General features: G+C 46.4%; 1 protein-coding gene across 3 annotated transcripts in view; it reads right to left on the reverse strand.

The window, feature by feature from the left end:
* The window catches only part of LRRC28 (leucine rich repeat containing 28), a 344,717-nt gene that overhangs the window by 131,783 nt on the left and 191,981 nt on the right, over positions 1 to 20,953 (reverse strand). For all 3 annotated transcript variants that reach the window (XM_078683129.1, XM_078683127.1, XM_078683130.1), the window contains one exon: positions 10,675 to 10,881. In XM_078683129.1, the coding sequence (XP_078539255.1) occupies positions 10,675 to 10,881 (207 nt within the window). The remainder of the gene's footprint in view (positions 1 to 10,674; positions 10,882 to 20,953) is intronic.

Genomic DNA, 20,953 nt, shown 5'->3' on the forward strand with positions numbered 1-20,953 from the left:
GTCAGTGCAGTTGGTGCAAATGGTCCGCTTCCTGACTGCTCGTAGGCTGTATGCAGTCACTACATGCGCATGTGCACTGAACAAACAGGCAGTTGGTGCAGTTAGTGCAAACTGTCCATTATGTGTCAGTGTGTCTCCGGATGCACACACTGGGTGTGCGCTATGTGCCTCACTGAATGCACTCACCGAATGCGCCCTGCGTGCGTTCATTCACTCACTCACTAGCTCTGTGCCCCACGCACTCACTGGATATGCGTGTGCATTGAGAGAAACCGATGAGTGGCAGAGAGGGCAAATGTTGTGGAGACGAATGTGGAGAGAAAGGAGGTAGGATGGAAGCAAGCGAGAGAAAAGTCAAGCGTTGACAGAGGAGACGAAGGGAACAGATAGAGTGATGGAGAGTGGGTGTAACACGCATTTGCAAAGCAATAGGTCTCACATTCACGCAAGTTTAAGCTACTGCCATTGTAAATAACACTGCGGTTTATTTAGGTTTCAAAAACCAAAACATAAATAAAAGGCATTGTCATTTACAATGGCAATAGCTCAAACTCGCGTAAATGCGAGACCTGTTGCATTGCAAATGCTTGTTTATTTTAGTCCTTTTCGCCTTATTTTTGACACCGTCGTTTGTTGGACCTAGGTCTCTGGTCGCTTGACCACTGCCAAACAGCCAAACAGTGCTGAGGTGCATGTGCTCTCTCCCAACAACATGGCTGCCACAGGCCCCATCTACTGTGGAGTGGCCATGGAATACACACACTAGTAGTTAGGAGACGGCTGGGACATCCTGATACAGTATCTCTGCCAACACTCCTTTTTGTTCCATAGCCCAATATGTGGAAGCTCCTGGAACCTTCCAGCACTGGGAGGGGTATGCTTTGCCGCCTTTACCGGAGGGTCACCTGACCTAGGGGTATAGGAGTAAAGGAGGGAAACCTGACTGTCAGTTGGGGCACCACTGGACCTGGGGGAACCTCTGCCGGAGTATAGGCAGTTGGGCCTAGGGGAGGAACCTACACTACTGGGACTGACTGAGCTTAAGCTCTGCTGTACCCAAGTTAGATGAGGGAATCTGCCAGCCTGCTGATCTAGCCCAGTGAGGGGGAACCCAGGGAACTATCTCCAGAGTGCTGCAGGAAACCATCCTGCCTTTGAAACCTGCCGACTCAACCCCCCTTCTTCCCCCAAGAACCTGCACTGAGACCTGCCATCCATCCCCACAAGAAAGGCCCTGTGCCCATCAAGCACTGTAAGGAAGAGGTGGGCTGCCTGCTGTGAGCACTTCTGGGGGATCAACCAGGTAAACGGCGGTGTGACAACTAAGCGCTTTACTGAGAGAACTGTTGCTGCCAGAACTGTGTCCCCCCTGCGCTGTGCTCCTAAAGTGTTGAGCCCCTGGAACACTGCGACATCTCTAAGCACTATTTTGTCCAGAACTGTGAAGAACTGTTGCTGCCAGAACTGTGCCCCCCCCTGCGCTGTGCTCCGGAAGCGATGTGTTATTCAAGCGCTATCTCACCTAGTCACCGCTGCAGCCCGGGGCTTGGTTGCACTGCTGCTGGGCCCTGCCTGCTGGGTCTCGCTAAGCGCTGAGGTAGCGTCCTACTAGCCCCAGTATTTGCCATATAGCGCTGTGCCAGGAAACGCGCTATCTGCCTCAAATCACCGCCGCAGCCCAGTACCTGCCATCTAGCGCCGGGATTTGAAGAGCGCTATCTGTGGACATCGCCACCACGACCCCGGGAGCGCTGTAGGCCAGGAGCGCTATGTGTGTCCCAGGAGCGTGAGAGGAGAGGCGCCGCTCGAGATCTCCGCTGCGGCCCCTGATGCATAGGAGGGTCGCCGCGGTAGCGGGGAAGGCCACGCAGGGCCTGAAAAGTTAACCCAGCCACCGTCACGTGACGGTGGCGCCGGCCGTGTCATCGGACCCGCCCCCTTCTCCGCCGCGCAGCCATTGGCTGAGGCTCCCGCGCCCCCCATGCCGCGCTGGGATTGGCAGCTGCAGGCGCGCCTCTGTCATACTGCGCCCTGATTGGTCCCCGGGCCGGCGGAGACATCAGGAGGCCCGGGACCGTCCCTGAACACCGGCAAGGGGACTCCCAGGGGAGTGAGAGCCCCCGACCTGCCCCAGACCAGCACCAAGCAGCAAGGGCCTCAGGGAGGCCAACAACAAAGGTAACCCCCCCCCCCGAGGGAGGGCGAGATTCTGCGGGGGATAGCAGGGCTGTCGAGGAGCCTCGGGACATCAGAGAGGCAGCCTCGTGTCCGCCCTTCCCCGCATGAGACTGCAGCTGGGCCCTGTAGGTCCTAGTTAACCCTGTGGGCCCTGGAGGCCTAAAGTAAGAGGGAGATGTTGTAGAGCGCCTCCTGAACTAGGCCCAAGAACTGCTCTGATCATTGTTGTACTGTGCTTGCATTAACCCCTTGCCAGAGAACTGTTCCTTTCAGCGTGCCCCTGTTCAGGAAACACTGTAGATGTTTCTGCTGTACCACTTATGCATATGTTGAGTTATTTCAATGATCCCTATGCACAAGAGATGTTTTGATGTTTAAACTCAATGATCCTGCTCCAGCTCCGACTTGCTGTTATTTTTGTACGTGGTGCCCGAAATTAGGTGCCGTACTTTTGGCTCACATATGGAACTGGTCGCATTTGGACCCTTGATGCTTGATGTATAATTCTTGACATACCTTGATGTTACTTATTACGCACTATTTACTTTTATGCGGATCGACCTGAGATGGTGATCCATGAATAAAAACTTCTATTACATCTTTTTTCGATTGTATATATAATCTGGCTCATAATAATGTTTTTTGGGGCACGCAGTCTCTGAATTCTACTTCCTCTTCACTAATTTGGCTTTTTGATTATCTCTGCCTAAATTTTGGGTTCACATGATACTTCACGACGGACCTACATCCCATGGAACTTGGGACGTTTTTCTTAACATATCCTTTAAGAAACTCCGATAACGTCGCTAAGTGCTATTCCAGCCATCTTAGTTGTCACAATTTCTATTGATGCCCTGACGAAGTTCCCACGGCACGTAGGGAACAAAACGCGTTGGCTGTACCTGTGCTCAATGAAAACACTCTTTTGAACTGAATAAAGAAGAAATAATCATCCAAACATCTTTTGCTCTATTGACTTTGATTTGAGTGCACCTTCCGCTTTGGCTTTTACAGGGCAAATTGCTTGAGATTCTTCTTCAAGATCTGATTAAAAATCATTCTCAGATACTCAGCATTTATTTTAACTGTTATTCGGACAGGTTGTAAACCTTTAATAAGTCTGATTCATTTCCCTGAAAAATCTAACACTTCAGTTTTCACAGTATCTCTTGAATCTGGAGGTAAGTCCACTACCACTTTCAGAGGGAACAGCCCAACTGATGTCCCTTGTCTGGCCATTTTGAATTCAACACCATGTGTTTGAAACTCAACACCATTTGGTGTACAGTACATAGTGCAGTTTAACTTGCACAAAAGATCCTTCCCTAACAGGTATACTGGACTTGAATCACATCTAATGAATTGGTAATCTTTTTCAAATTAACCTATTTTAACAGGGATTTTCTTTGACAATGGGTTAGTGATTTGTTTATTCATAACACCTACAACTTTGATCTTCTTCCCAGAGAGGGGTAGGCAGGATCTTCCACAGTTCTTACAGTGGAAAAGGTAGCACCAGTGTCTATTTAAAGTGAAACTTGGTGGCCATTCACCTAACTTTCTATGAATGGACCACTCTGGCCTACTTCCAAGACCAACAAGAATTCTCTCCCTGGCACCTTCTTTGCGATAGGTCCTAATAGAAATTCTCGAACATTGGGTATTGTTGCAATGGATTCAGATTTTAAAAAGGATTCTGGTTTGCACTTCAGGCTCATTGAACCTGGGATCATGTTCTAAGAGGTATGTTCATCGGCGCCTGTGGGACTTGCATCACTGGGGCTTGGGAGTGGTTTGGATTTTATATTCTTTAGCAGGAGATTCTGCATTTGGGTCGGATTAAGATCCTGCTTTTGCCTATCATCAACTACTCTATTTGGGTTCTGATGACACTTCCTTTTCCAAGCCCACATTTTTAAACAATAATGACAAGGAGTCGATCTCTTCAACGTCACAATGTCTAGGCCAGACTTCAAAGCGACCATAACACCACAACCTCTACCTAGTGGAACACCATTCCCACACCTTGTAGCATTTGACCTCCACTCTGATAACCAACAACTTTCATTCCACCAACATTTCCCACATGTAGCAGATTTTGAAATCCTTTCAGTGCTAACTTCGTCTAAGCTAAAATTAACTTTTGTTTAAGTCTCTTCTGATTCACCTCTTGCTTATCACTGCAATATATAGCAGATATCATCCAATGGCTTAGGGCCCGATTTAGATCTTGGCGGATGGGTTACTCCGTCACAATGGGATTTATGTTTCAGCGGGAGGGATATCTGTCTCCATTGTCACAGAGTAACTAGTCCACCAAGATCGTAATCAGGCCCTTAGTCTGCCAAGAAATCCCATTCTGCTGAATATGCATGCTCATCTCCAGGCGCAATCCAAGAGCAAACTGTGAAACAAAAGTTTCCCTATCACTGTGCTTTTTAAACACCTGTAACATTCGTTATTAATAGGCATGCACTGATTCTTTAGTTTCCTGGGTTGTTCCGTTAATCTTAAGGCAATTCTTGCCAGGATCTTTTTCTTCAAAAATCGCATCATATTTTGCCATCGCCGTAGGAGATGGTGTATGAATCCATGGATCCCTTGAGGGCTCTGTACGATGCCACTGTATGGATATTTTACACTAAGCCCATAACTTAGTTGGTACCACAATTTCAAAAAAGGCATTCAAATCTGTCCACAAAACATTCAAAATCTTAACAAACCTGTCATCCTGGGTGTGCCATTGATGAGGATTCTCACTCAATTTGGGCAAATTATTTGTGAATGTTGCAAGACCATTTCAACTCTATGGCACAAGAACCTACCCTCCCACCTAGTATATTTTTCTTAGGGAATGCCTGAAACTTATCTTTGTCTGGGGTGCTGGAGGCAGTTTCCCATTCAGCTCTAAACTGCGTCCTGTTTCTTTGCCCACTTACTCTCCATCCTGTTAAAATTACTTCACCCCCAAATGCATTTAACCAATTCCGTATTATGTAAGATTATCCCTGAAGATCGCATAGTGCTATTCGTATCAGCAAGTTGTGCTCAGAGACTTTTCTGCAAGGGAAGACTTCTGGAAACGTCTACTTCATATTTTCCTGCTAATTCTGCTAGTTTATAATTTGTCATAGCTGAACACCTAGTGATCTCTTTACTCAGACACATCAGCTGGTGTTCCTGGTACTGATTCAAAGGTGAAAGGTCTAAACATCCCCTGATAATCTCCTCCAATTCTACCTTCAATTTTGGTACACCCAAGGGTCTAATTTTACCTTGACTCGTATATGGCAACTCAGACTTTTCTGCCCCTCCACCCTTGCAAGATTCATTAAACCAAGAGGGAAACATTTTATTATCAAATTGTCCTATCGCATCTTCGGTAATTGGTGTTGTGAAGACATGTCTCACTCTTCTTCTCAAAGCTCGTACATTTAGTGGTAGACTTCCGCAACAATGTCTGATTTCTGTGACATCAGGGTAAACCCTCTTGTGGCCACTCCACCTACAGCTACTGGAACTGCAGGAAAGGGGCAATGGTTACTGGGGCAGGTACAACAGGAACAGTTAAAGTCTGAGCAGGTATGACTTCAGGCATTGGTGCAGAAACAGGCACAACAGGAGCATGAATAATCTGGGCAACTACAGTAGTAGCTGTCTCTGTAGGTGTAACTGTAACAGGAGGAGTTGGAGGTGGTCCTCCTATCTGTGTCACGTTCGAGTCAACAGGGGCTGTCTGTGGCAACAGTACTGCTACTAGCAGTAGCACTTGTTTGATCTATGGACTAAGTAGCGTGAGGCGCTGGACGTGAGGACAAGCCATTTAAGAGATCATCGCTAGAGTCACAATCAGTGCTAGACTTTTCTGCCGCATCTTCATCACCCCGTTTTCCTTTTCTTTTTAGACTTTTCAGTCGTCAATGCGGGGTATGTTAGAGTTCACTCGACTATGCATCTCCTCCACCTGTGCTGTTCTTTATCCCACTTAGCACCTGCATAATTATGTACTGCTTACTTAACCCTATTCTGGTATCTCTTTCTCCTTTACATGTGCAGCACGCTCCCAAGCTTTCAAAGCCTCATATTGTGCTAGCTTAAGGGGAGGTTTCATGTCGTACAATATTTCCCTCAAATTAAATGTACCATATTGTGGAAACCTTATGGGTGCCTTTTTCTCAGTAATCTTATGCCACTGATGAAGCCACAAACAAGTGTGAAGCACTACACTTGTTGCCATGTAATGACATGGCATACATTCTGCTGGAGCTTCCTCACCCTCACAGGAACTTGTACATGACTCCTCATCAAATCTCCAAGGGTTCTGAAACATTTCATGGTTATAAAGATTCAGCAATGAAATGAGCAAATCTTAATTCAAATATGCAGAATTTAGTTTGAATCACAATTTGTTGCAGGGATTCTGCTTCGAAGTAGAACTGTGCCTTGGGAGAACAGGATGTCAGACAGATACAACTGAGCATCGTAATCAACATTACTAAAGGGCTGTGAACAATGAGCAACCCAACCATGGCAACTAATCTATCTAGGTCTACCCTCACTTTGTGAGCACAGGGATATACAAGTGATCTCTGGGATTAGCAGGGGACCCCATACCTGGTATGCGTAGTTCAGTGGTACGCATCTTAGGTGTAAACTCAGTTTACGCAAGGCTAATGCCTCTGTTCAAGGACCGGTCTCTCGGCTGTAACTCTCCTCTCTGCCCCCGAGGTGGCGAGACACAGTTTATAGGATAAGAACTACTACGTTGGAAAACTGCAGCTGTGCTACTGTGTGTGTCTAAAAACGTTAGGCGACGTTGCGACCGGGTACAAGAAAACAGTACACCATGGTGTTCGACCACGTACAAAATGTTCAGACTTAATCCCAAGAACAGTCACGGAAAAACTAATATTGGCAGTGTATTTCTACAATAACATCATATCACAAAAAGAAAATGTATTATGTGTGGCTATGCAAAGCAGAGGCAGCCTAAAGCAGTTAATATGTGTAACTAAGGGAGATCCAAAGTGCGCCCAAAGGGGAAAACACTACAAATTCAACTATGATCAACACTTAAGTCCAATCCCAGTGCAGTCCATTCTCCGAGGACCTGTCACAGAGCAACCCTTGGTGACACAAACAGCCAATTCTAGTGCAACATTTTGCTCTAATTGACCTATTCCAGAGTGGCACTTTGACGCAAACTTCACTTCCCACAGCAGTTCACCATCCTTTAGAATTTTCTCATATCTCAACTTCCACAAACTTTAAAGCAGGCATGAATAACTCTTATCTGCTCCACTAGAGAATTAAGAGTAATCACTCACACAAGAAACAGCCGGAATTAGCCCTTTCCAACTTCCGTACACACACAAATGAAACCTCGACCAGCGGGAAATCTCCCTGACTAATGCAGCATCCCCTCTGTGCAACAGGGTCTACTGGCACCAGTCACTACTAGTACACTCACAACAATCAGTTACAGGTCCCTATGTCAATTGTGCGGTCGATGGCACCTCATGAACCAACACCACAAATCTAGCAGACATGTTAAACCACCATATACTCTTATCTATTTCGGGATCTAGGACTGCATCGACCACAATAATAACATTAACTGCTCAGCATCAAGTGCTGTGCACATTTACACAACTCAGCCATAGGAATCATCACAACCCAAACACACAACTTCGGCACAACACTGTAAGCTCAACATAAACAATTGCAACGCACAGCTCTATTAATACTCACTCCTCCACCCCTGCAAACACCTTTGTACCACCAAAACCATTGTTCTGCAAAATCGGCCCGTGGAATTATGGGGGGAGGTCCAATCAAGTCTGGATTTTCTGGACCTTTCATAGCTTCTCCTCTCCCGTGACAAAACCATCCGATGCTACAACTTGACGGAGCAGGGTTTCTTAAATCTAAAAACGTCAGGTGTAATCTTAGTACAAACCCGCCACTGGTCGTATGGCCCTTTCTTAGTTGATGTGGTGAGAATGCAAGGAGCAATCATTTACATTAATTTCCATAAACAGTGAAGACCAACGGTGCTCAGCAGGGAAGCAACAAAGAATTGTAGAACATTTAAAAATTAATTTAACAAATTAGTTGGATCAAAGTCATTATTTCATTCAGTATTCAGATTTTAGCATAATTGTTAAAAATTTTAATGGTTCAGAAATCGATGTTTCAAGATAAAGTAGAAACAAAAGGACTACAAAAAGAATACAGAATTTCCAACAAGTGTTCCATTAAGGAAACACTTAATATAAATTAGAGAGATATTAATCGAGAAGGGGTATTTGGTTAAGCAAGAAAAAATAAGTGTAATTTTCAGAAAAACAAAAAAAGGTCTCGGACGAGAGAATGTGAACGGTTAGCATAAACTTGTGATCCGCTAGGCATCTTCGGCTGAGTTAGTCCGCTCTGGTGTTGAGGTAGCCCGTCAGGTGTTAAACCACCAGGGATATGCCCTGCTGTTCCAGCCTTGTCCAGTGATGCAGGACCTCTTGACAAATGTTCCATGACATCCCCGCACCTGGTTTGTTGAAGTACCACATGGCGGTGGTGTTGTCCATGAACACTTCCACCAGCCTTCCCTTGCTGGAGGGAAGACAGGCTTTGAATGCCAGGTGGACTGCCCGGAACTGCAGAAGGTTGATGCAAGAGGCCTCTGATCTCCACCTCTCCCAGATGGCAGCCCCATCCCAGGAGTAACACCTCTGTCACTATAGTCAGCTCTGGTTGGGAAAGGGTGAGGGGTCTGTCGATGACTCAATCTTGGTTTGTTAACCACCACTGTAGATCTTGCGCAGTTTCCTTTAAGATGTAGACAATGTCTGAGAAATTTCCCTGATGCTGCGTCCACTGGAACTTCAGGTCCCACTGCAGAGCCTGCATATGCCAGCATGTATGTTTCACAAGCAGGATGCAGGAGGTCATGAGGCCCAGCAGCCTCAGGGTGAGTCTCACTCAAATCCAGGATAGAGACTGGAACATTAGTATCATAGCACAAATATCCTGGACCTGTTATTTGGGAGGATAGACCCGAAACTGCACCATGTCCAGAACAGCTCCAATGAAAGGGAGATTTTGAGAGGGAGTCAGGTGTGATTTTGTTACCATGGCGGCACCTGCACTTTAGCTGTAAACATCTTAAGCTAAAGCGCAGATGCTGCAATTTGTTCAAAAGTAAAGAAATAGAAAAAAAATTCAATTTTTTTTACTTTTTAAGCAACGCAGCACCTGCCCTTTAGCTTAAGATGTTTACAGCTAAAGCGTGGGTGCCACCATTGTAGCAAAAGAAAATTAAGAGAGAAAAAAGGGCATGTGGTCCTTCGCCAATCGCAACCAAACTAAAGGCATGGCCGCCATTTTTCAAGCCAAGATGTGCTGTGCTGGATAAAAAAAATTAAAAAGCTTTGCGGGAGAGCATGTCCTGCCTGCCACAGCAGGCAGGACAAAGCTATTTAAGAAAATAGTGCCCCGAGGCGATCTTTAAAACACAAGGAGTAACAACACATGTAACAGGGGTGTCCTCATGGGAGGTTACATGAAGAGAAAAGGTGGTACTAAGGAGGGACTACTAAGCCTATTGACCAATCTTATACCATTTTCAAAAGAGAGTGATAGGAGCCAATTGAAAAGATGGGTGGACAGCGGGCGGTGCTTTCTGCCTATTTCACTAATACAGCATGACTCTAAGAGACAGCAGAAGCGCTGCCTAGGCGAGAACTAGAATTAGTATTAGGAGGCAATATTTTGCTATTATTGAGGAGACAGATTATACATTAAAATAATTACTTCTTAATTGTGGCTACATATCAAAGGCAGAAAGACCAGAAAAAGGCAGCACCCAAGGCTGAGCAACGCAAATGTCTAACATCAGCTTTTTACTCCAACATCAGCCCTCATGACACAAAAGCAGATACGTTTAGAGTAAGAGCAACCAATGGGTGATGGCACTAATACTACTTTCTGACTGGTCCATAAGTAGTCTTCAGTTGACTGAGGAACATTTCTGTCCTAACGCTCCTAACTCATAAGGATAGAACTGCTGTGCCCCAACTTACATGTCAAACAACCAAGATATTCTGAAACAGCTTTACCCAGCTCCTGGGAGTATTTTAATGTATTTCCTACCAGACCAGAAGTACAAAATAATTTGCTCCCTTGAGATAAACACCACACGAGAGGAAAAAACAAAACCAACCTTTTACACAAGTCTTAAGTCACATATCATGAAAACGGCAAAGAGATCACAGGCACAGAAACATAGCAAAGTATAAGGAACCGGTTGTTCCCCTTTTTGAGAGGTATGAAGACTGGAATAAACAAAGGTCAGTAGTGTGTAAATGTAAAGTTTGAACATTGTTAACCATTAATGAACAGGTCCCTGGAACAATCAACTTTCATATGGTGCATTGCTACAACACGTTTCGTGTTTCCACATTTGCTATGCTACAATTTTAATAAGATAAAGTCACAAACCCAGTGGCAAAAAGGCAAGACGGTTTCCAGCCATGGAGAGTTCATTGAGGCTTGGGAGCTGGCAGAGATGCCGAGGAACACACCACAGGTGATTACGGTCCACAGTCAGATATTGCAGGGAGTGGCACAGGTGCAGCTTCTCGGGTAGGGTTACCAAACGATTTATAGAAAGGTCAAGCGTTTGTAGGTCCTTGAGGTTTCCAATCTCTGAAAGAAAAGAATCAAACAAAAAACTGACTAAACACCCACTTTTTCTAGTAATTTCAAGCACAGCGTGCTCAGTTACAGCGGGAAGACATACTAATGTGGCTAGACAAAAAGTCAAAGGTAAGTGTGCCTTTTTAAACTATTTGTACAACACATAATGTATATACTACAAGACAGCAACACAGTGATTGGAATGTGCAAAATGAATGTAAGAAATAATACTAAAATGTCAAGATTTAGGTGATGAGGGCTGTTACGTCATCCCGGGCCTGTGGCACCTAACTGGGTGTCAACAGGTGTGTTTCAAGGTCAATGGTCTGCTGTAGGCAGACCCTTGACTTTCACCTACGTCTGAGTGGTAATGTGAATATGTATCGCAACTATGCATAACAAGGCCAATAGCAAATATAGGCCTAACTTAGGAGCACTCCCATCCTTTAACAGAATAAAAAAATATGTTAACTTCAACCTGCACACAAAAAACTATCAGCCCAAGAGAATTTCCAGATGCGGAAGGGAAGTAAAACACTACTGGCAGAAAGATGTTTATGATATCCAGGCCTCTTTCAGTAACACTGAGCACCAAGAAGCCTGCGGACAGGAGAACCGATTCCATTAAGAGCTTTGACTAAACAATACCTTTTGTTTCTTCACGGTAAACTAAGCAGTAACGAGATTGGGACCATCAGGAGAACCTTCGTAATAACATCTCTAGAGCATTAGCTGTAGGTATAGTCAAGCATCCCTGTAGGCGGAAACACCAAGTAAAAGCTTTTTTTCCTTGAGATGGTGGGATTTATGTCCTGTGAATGTGCATTTTTGCATGCATTTAATTTATGATTATTGGTTTGCACTGTAGGCGGACAGTCATCACCTTCACTTGTCGTCACTTCATCTGGCACCCTTAGTCAGTACAGTGGTGTCACTGTCCATATGCAAGCTCTCGTGTTAATGCAGAAACAATATTACGTTCATGCCACTGTGTACTGTTGGGATCTTTAGAACAAGGCATTTGTATGCACCAACTAGGTTTCAAAGAGGAGCTAAGTGCTGCACAGAGAACACTTTACTACAAATGGAGCTGCTGATTGTACACAGAACAGTGTAATTTATGGGGTCTGAGACTACATTATAGAAATTAAGATTTGATGGAGAGACGGAGAGAAGGCTGGGAAGAGTATCGGATAGTACAGTTTACGTAGTTACATGTTTACGTAGTTACATTCAGTGGTCGGAGGGGGTTAACAAGCATTTACAATGCAACGGTCTTGCCTTTGCAAAAGCTAGAGTTATTGGCATTGTAAATGACAACATTTTTATTTATGTGTTGGTTTTGAAAACAGATAAATAAATGGCATTGTCATTTACAATACCAATAGCTTAATCTCTCGCAAATGCCACACACAGACACAGACAGAGCCCCACACACACACACACACACACACACACCTACAGAGCCACACACACAGCCACACACACACAGCCACAGACATACACAGCCACACACACACACACACACACACACACACACACACGCACGCACACACTTCATCCACCCACTAAGTTCATCCACCCAGCCACCACTCAACTCCATTCATCCACTGACTCCATCCACCCAACCACACCATGTCAGGGGTAGTAAGCACTATATAAATACAGTTACAAAATAATACATAAAACGAACTTGTGCAAGTACATGGCACCTTAATGAATCACAATCACTTGCTCTGGGCGTAAAAGCAACTTAAACAAGATAAAAGCTTTGTAAATTAACCCCATTGTAACCATCGATTTGCCAGTCTCTCCCTTCCTCATTGCTCTTACTGCCAACTTTACAATAATGATCCTCAATCAGAAAAGAGAATTATATAATTGAATGGCACAAAACAGGCATCTGCGCGCTATATAATATTTCACCACAGACACAGTTGAGATAATGGCATGGGAAGATGTTTTTACGTTAGCAGTTATGTACGCAAAAGTGCTACGGATACCAAAGAAAATTTGCACATTTTGCAAACTCATAACTCAAGCTGTAGGCTCCAGCTCCCAACTCTTGGCCAATCCGGGAGAGGCTGGCATCGAAGTCCTGTACCAATCCTGACTCGATGACTTCATCTGCAAGCGGCAGTTTGAGACCCCAGGACACAAGTGAGGGGGTCTACGTTTTCATACAGACTGCGGACTCTCCCCGAAACTCTTGTCCGCGAATTTACTGTGCCTGATTTCTGGACAATGCGCTCGAAATTTTAAATTGGATTTTGCACACACGGTATTCGTCACGTGTAGTCATTTCATGACAAGAAAACTGACACGCTTACTTTCTTTCTGACCAGAACGCAACACATTCTGTCTTTTTTTCAACTGAGGAAGGACGAGGTACACGGTGGAGTGGAGCCCTCCCCTGTCACGGAGCTGCCTTCCGAAGATTAAACGAATGCCGGTCAGGTCCCAGGACCACAGAGTTTCAACTTGTCTAAGTGAAATAGTAAACAGTGACAGGCACATCGCTCGGTGTATGGTGGTTTAAGATTCACTCCGATACCACCAACTCAGTCCAAGAAGAAATGGACTACACAAACAAATGCACATATAAGTACAGGATCAATACATAAAACACAGCTTTCTTTTTGTCTCTATCATTTTATCTATCTATAATTTTGAATGTTTGCAAATAGATAGACGGTGACAAAGTAGAGCTATAGCGGCACAATAAAATTACATGAGAGAAATGGCACAGGTCCGTGCACAGCGAACAGGCAGATGAAGCGTTATCGGACTCATATGCAGAAATATTAGGTAACACGTGAATGCAGATAAATGGACTGTCACACTGATTAATGCACGTTAGACAAGCAGTTACACGTGTAGACAGTAAAATTCACTGGAAAGGCAGACAAGTATACATGGAATGACAAACATAACTGGGTAGAGGAACGGACAGACCGACGGACAGTTGGATGACGGGCAGGCAAACAATTAGACGGATAACATAGTAAAAAGTCAGACAAGTAAACACCCATACAGATAAGAATGCAAACGGTGAGATACCCGGCATGTAAACAGACACTTGAGAGGAAAAAGAAAAACAACAAACAAATAAACGACAGACAGGTACATGAAAAGACCGGTAGTTAAAAGACTGAACAAACTGAAAGACAGGATAAACAACAGGAGCTAAAGGGATAGACACAAAAGAAGCAGAAAAACAGAACAATGCGCATGGGAGTCCCGCTCCAGAAAGGGACTCCGATGCTGTGCCTCGCTCTCGCGCCCCCCCTTCACCCTGGCAGCTCCACTCACCGGACTGCTTCCTGGAGGCGGCGGGGGACGCTGGCTGTCTCCTCGGTCTGCCGGAGCTCTCGACTTCTTGCGGGAGCCTCGGCAGCTTCACGGGTGCCGCGGGCGGGGCTGTCCTTCACCGGAGCCTTGCTGGCGGCTGCACCTCTCCTTCGGCACTGGGACGTCCTGGGAGGCGGGGTAGGCTCCCGTACTCCCTCTCGCCGGCAACTTCCTTTCTCGCGGCGACGGCCGGCTCGGAGGGTGTGTAGCTCTGCCCCGGGCAGTGACACTTCTGGGTCGCGGCGGTGATTTTCAAACAGCGGAGAATGAGGGGTAGGCTCCCTCGAGGATGAAGATGAACAGCGGGGTGGGCACCCGTTGTAATTTAAGATATCAAACGGGGTGGGCACCCGTGTTTCAAAACTCGGCAAAATACGGGGTAGGCACCCGTGTATGGTTACATGTAACCCTGACGCTTCAAGTGTTAACTTTAGAAACTCGGGGAGAGGTGCTGGGGTCGGGTTGCAGCGAGTCAAACAAGCGGGCACCACCATGACACCACCACATTTTTGCGAGGCAGAAATGCCTCGGAGAAATACACGGTCATTTTGGGATTCGGGGGCGTGTTTTTCGTTCTCTCCTCTTCCAATTGCCTGGAAGGTAAAATTCCAGCCAATGGGAAGAGGAGAGAAAGAAAAGTGAAAGAAACAAAAAAACACCCCCCCGAATCCGGCTTGAACGGAGTGACGCCCCTCTCCTCCAACGGCTGGCCTCCGTTTAGGAAGCCAGTCAATGGAGAAGAGGGGCGGGTTCAAGCCCCCACACTCTAAACATAAGATCTCCCCTGCGAGACTGCGCAAGCGCAGCCTACGCAGGTCTCGACCTAAAAAAGTATGGGAACTGTGATGCTGCCTGCAGCGGGGGCCGAGTGAGTTAATGTGGAGACGTGGCTAAAAAAAATAAAACATTCTGTAAGTGTTCTCGGTCTTTCACCTTCAGGTAACTACGTATAAAAATAACGCACAGCTTAAATGAAAATTAAATCAAAGTTATGTTAATGAATGGGAAATGCACTATTGTACAGTCATTATGAAACATCTATTAGTTAATGCACTGCATCAGATAGCTTTTAGGGGGCGGAAGGGGAGGGGCTGGAGTGTTAACCACCCCCAAAAAAAGAAGATTGTGTAGTAAATAGTTGGGTACAGGTGCTTTCAGTCCGGTATGGTGAGGTTTGAAATGGAGGTCACCTGTTTTTTTTCATACAAATATTAGAACACACACACACACACACACACACACACTCTCTCTCTTGTCACGCATTTGAATCGTAAAGGAAGTGTTGCTTAGTTTGAAAAATATTGTGTTTGAGGTACTCCTAACAATAAGCACTGCTCCATAACCCAGCCTTATGCTCTGCTTCTCATATCATGTATTTTTAAAAGGTATGCCAGCGTTGGTATTGGGAAATCGGAAGTTCACACCCTCAGACTCACTGAGCAAGGTATGCCTCTGGCCACAGAATAATGGAATCTTGGTTGGTGCAGATTAGTCACTTGTGTATGTTGTGTTGCAAGGTCCTAATCTGTGATGGGAAGCACTGTGAACATGTACGTCACTATTTGAACCCTGCGTTACACACTGTTAGACCTGGCATCTTTTGGCATGTTTTGACTCTGTTTTTGCTGGTTTCGTTTCTCTGCGCTCTTATCTCACTGCTGTGTTAACGTGCAAGTGCTCCTACTGTAAATTATGTTATGGATTGGTGTTTTCATGAGTGACATGTTTGATTTACTGGTAAGTCCCTAGTAAGGTGCACTGGGAGTGCCCAGGGCCTGTAATTTAAATGTTACCAGTGGGCCTTCAGCACTGGTTGTGCCACCCACAGAAGTAGCCCAGTAAAGCTATCTCAGACCTGCAACTGCAGTGTCTGCATGCAGTTTTTATTGCAATGTTGACTTGGCAAGTGCACCCACTTGCCAAGCCCTACCCTTCCCTTTAATTACATGTAAGTCACCCCTAGGGTAGGCCCAAGGTACCCCCTATGGGTGGGTGCAGTGTAGGTGAAAGGTTGTAAAGCCCTGCTGTGTGTGTCATGTCCTGATAGAGAAAAACAAAGTACGCAGTTTTTCACTATGGATAGGCTATCTGTCCCATAGGGTAGAATGGGAGATACTTTGTAACATCTTACAAGTACAAGTTCCCATTGGGACAAGATAGAGAAATGGAGTTTAGTATGCATGAACTCAGAATGTAAAAAATCATCTTTTAGTAAAGATGATTTTTCGAAAGTGTGGTTAAAAATGCCACTTTTAGAAAGTAAGCATTTTCTTGCTTAACCAGTCGCATGCCTCCGCTGGGTTGTGGATTGACTGTCTAACTTTGGAGTGCCAGGGATTGGGGATGTACATTCACTGTACACAGCCACTGGGGGGTTGAGGTGTGTCCTAGCTTTCCTGGATGAGTCAGGGCTGGACTGAATAGACTTGGGCAGCATTTAGAGTAATGGGAGGAGATTTTCTTGCACCTAAATAGGCCTGGAAAGCCTCAAACAATGCTGTCTCCACCTCCTGCCAGGGAGGTGACCCAGAGGGGACAGAGCTGGTTAGGACTAATTACATAGACTCTCTGCCACAAGAGAACAGAGGAAAAGACTATATAAATATTGGGTTCCAGACCTCAGAACTTTAGAACTCTTTTAGACTCAGAAACCTGCCGAGAAGAAGAGCTGGAGAAGCTGTGAGGAGGAACTACCACTTTGCTGTGTGCTTTGCTGTGTTGGCCTGCAGCAGCTGCTTTTGTACTGGGCAGAGAAAGGACTCTATAAACTTTCTGCAACTTCTTTGTGAGTTTCTCCAAGGGCTTGAGATAGAGTTTGCTCCCTGTGTAAGACGTCTCATAAACAGTGAAGACTTTAAGTTCATCTGCCATCAGCACTGTTAACTGTGTGTCTTGTGCTGCAACAGAAGAAAAAGCAACCAGACACCATCACTGTCGCTGGCTCCGTGTCCTGAAGGCACCGCAGAGTGCAACGTTGCACTTCCCACCGTAACCCTGGTCTCACGACTATGCGTTTGATGCCGCCACTGAGCCGCTGCTTGCACCATGACCTGGGGGCACTGCACTTCACACCACCTCGTTTTATGCCGCTGTCCTGGTATCCCCAATGACGACGCTCCACGACGATATCAACGCCGCTGCTTGCACCGTGGTTCGAGGCCACTGCTTGTAAGTTACATGACGCACCGCCCTCATCCCACACCGCAGCCTTGGTCTACCGACGCCATTGACTCTGGTTCGTCAGCTGATGACATCGCTCTTGCAAGGACAACTCTGCTGCTTGCACCGTGACCTGCCAGCATTGCCACAAGCATTGCATCACTTCCCACCTCAGCCCTGGTCTCACCAATGACACTGGACGACCGTTACCTAGACGCTGCCTCTACGCGACCTGAGGGCACCACACCCCGCAGCGCTGCACTTTACACAGCAGCCCAACGCCTGCAGATACCAGTGCTCCCGACTTCCACCGCAAGGTGGTTCGATCTGCAAAACATGTGACTTCAAGGGTCTGATGACTCCTGCACTGACCTCAGGAACAGAAGCCTTCCAACGAATGGTCGCCAATGTCATGCATTTCTAAAGGTACTGTTTTAAGGGTTTTCCCGACGCTGTAGCTGGCCCAGGAAGCCACGGTCAGCCAGAACTATTTGGATTTGATGTTCACGATTCCGCGATAGCCTCGGACACAGCTATGACTTCAAGGAACTGTATTTTAAGTTTATCTTTATTTTTTGAGATTCCTGAGAACTGTATCATGGATTTTGATTGTTTTTGGTATTGTTTGCAAAGATAAAATATTGGTTATTTTTCTAAAACTGGCATGGTGTTCTTTTGTAGTGTTACCACTGTATTACTGTTGGCTATGTGCAAATGCTTTACGCACTGCCTCTAAGATTAGCCTGACCGCTCGTGCCAAGCTACCAAGGGGGTGAGCAGAGGTTATTTTAATAGTATATCCCCCTCATCCGGACTAGGAAGAATGGTCCCTACTTGGACAGGGCAACAACCTGCAAACTAGAGACCCCCATTTCTAACATTGGTTGTCGGCGGTGAGGATAGGACTTACTTTTGACTTGACCTACAGTGACTGGTGTACACTACTACCATATCGCAGACCACTACGTACCACATACTGTTTCTTTTTTGGTCTCGTTTTTATCTTGCCATTTGTTGGAAACTTGAACTTTCTATTGCATCATGCCTGAGTCAATAGCATAATCCGTGGTTTCCCTGGACATAGCCTTTGAAGAGGAAAGGTTAACAACCTACAATGTAAAGGATCTGAAGGCTAGTTGCAAAATCTGTAAACTCCAAATCAGAGGCCTCACCAGAAAAGAGGAGCTATAAAAGGCGCTGAGGTCGTGGGTAGCAGCCAGACATCCTAGTGAGCAATCTGGAGATCTTGGTATAGAGGCAGAGGAACCTATTCCAAGGCATGATGTGTTTTTGGGAGGGGGGCACCCCTAGATCAGGCAGCAGTGGCTGGACCCCAGAGGAGCTGGAGGACAAGCGGGAAACAAGGAGAGATGTAATGGAGCTGGAGAGGCTCACATTTGCACTGCAGGAGAAAAGAATTTTGCTAGACCACAAGCTTAGTGTAAAGCAGCTTGATAACCAGAGTACGTCTAGCAAAGATGATGGCAGCAATTCCTCGGTGGCAGCAATTCCTCAGTGCACTCAGATAGAATTTTACACATCCCCAAGAATGTAGGCAAGAAATTCAAAAAAAGGTGGATGACATACAAAGATCGTTTCAGGGTTATGAGGCAACTATACACACGGGTGGGGAATGGGGTCCCTGAAAAGAATTGGGGAGCAGGATTGTGGCCTATTTTCCCAGAAGAGGGAAGGGACACTTTAGTGGCTTTGGGTAAGGGGCAGAACCTCACCTACGCTGACATGAAGGAGGCCCTTCTCACCAATTATGCTATCACTCTTGACAAGTACAGGGATCATTTTAGGGCCAGTAGGAAAACTGATGCATACAATTGGTTGGAATGTGTAGATTCTTTTTGTAGGTCACTGGACGGTTGGTTGTAGGGCAGTAATGTGACAAATTTTCAGGGGCTCTACACTTTGATTGCGTGGGAGCACTTGTCTAGTCTATGTTTTGCAGAGCTGCACCAGAACTTGACTGTTAGTAAGCTGACTGAACCCAGGAAGCTTGCTATAGAGGTGGACCGCTGGGTGAGTACCAAAATCCACAAGAAGGTGTATGAGCAGACTCTGCCAAAGGTGAGCAGGGTCCCCATCAGAAGAGTGGGGGGACAAGGGTAAAGCATAGGAGTTCTCTAAAGGGCCCCAAACTAACACCCAGGGTAATGGTTCCCATCACCCAGGAGATAAGAAACCAGGGGTCTCTTCAGGGAAGCCTGCAGAGAATAGTCCCTATGTGCTATGGCTGTGAGCAGGTGGGTCACTTGAAGGGGGATCCCAAGTGCCCCAAAAGGGTGCAACCACCCACTGCTGGGCAGTCCAAGGTGTTGACTAGTGTAGCACTTGGGGAAGAGGGGTACACAGTGAAGGGTGGGGATCCCGCAGAAATTACCCTTGTCTCACTAGGGTACAGTGAGATGATCCCAGGAAACCAGTTCCTAAAAACTCTAAGAAGTATAGGGCCTTGGTGACCATTAATGAACTCAGAGCGGCAGTGTATGGCGGTGCAGGTTCCCCTTTGAATGTGGGGTTGGGGGATCTCAGGTCCCTTGAGGGTAGTTTTAAGCCCTATTATGCCTGTACATTGTCTCCTAGGTAACAACCTGGAGCAGTCCTTGTGGAAGCATGTGAAGCTCTGGCCTTACTTGGAGATGCTCGGATTGCCAGAGACGGCATGCGTGACCACTCGGTGCATGGCGGCCGGTAAGGGTGATCAGAAGGAACTGGAGCCTGAAACTGTGGCGCAGGTGCCTGTTAAGAGAAAGGGCAGGGGGCGCGGGAAAACCGCCCCTGAAGTTCCCACTGTCCGGGAGGAGGCTGACCTTGAGGTGGATGCCCCGGTACCTACAGGGGAGCAAGTGGCTGAACTCGGGGACTTATCTGAGCGGACCCATTGGCAGCAAAAAGGTGGTCCCACCAGGGAAGAATTCTGCAGGGAGCAGAAGGAATGCCCTTCTCTAGAGGGTTTGTGGCAGCAGGCTGCAAACCAGGCAGCTGGTGATTAGTCTGGATGACACTGAATCTACTGAGAGAATGGTCTCCTGTTCAGCGAGCCTCAGGTCGCTGAGCCTGGGTCAGCCCGGGTGCTGGTGGTACCCCAGTACATCAGGAACTTCCTACCGGGTCTGGCTCATGACGTGCCTTTGGCAGGACAAGACCTTTGACAGTATTGTCACCCACTTCTTTTGGCCCCAAATGTGAAGGCAGTCAGATGAACATTGTAGGTCTGGCCAGACTTGCCAGGCAAGTGGTAGGAAGTGTCCTCTGTAACCTGTTCTGGTTGTTGGCACCACTTTTGAAAGGGTAGGGATGGGCATTTTGGGACGAGTAGACCCGAAGACAGCCATGTGCAACAGGTATATCCTGGTCTTGATGGACCATGCCACATGGTACCAGAAGGATATCCCTCTCAGGACAACGACGGTACCAGTGGTGTGCTGGGCGTTAATGAGGATCTTTCCCCACGTGGGGAGCCCCAGAGAGGTGGTATCTGACAGGGGACCCAATTTCAGATCGAAGTAGATGACATCCCTGTGGGAGGAGTGCAGTGCAACTTACAACTTCACTACTC

Source organism: Lissotriton helveticus, chromosome 3_1 (genome assembly GCF_964261635.1).
Source record: "Lissotriton helveticus chromosome 3_1, aLisHel1.1, whole genome shotgun sequence".
NCBI lineage: Eukaryota > Metazoa > Chordata > Amphibia > Caudata > Salamandridae > Lissotriton > Lissotriton helveticus.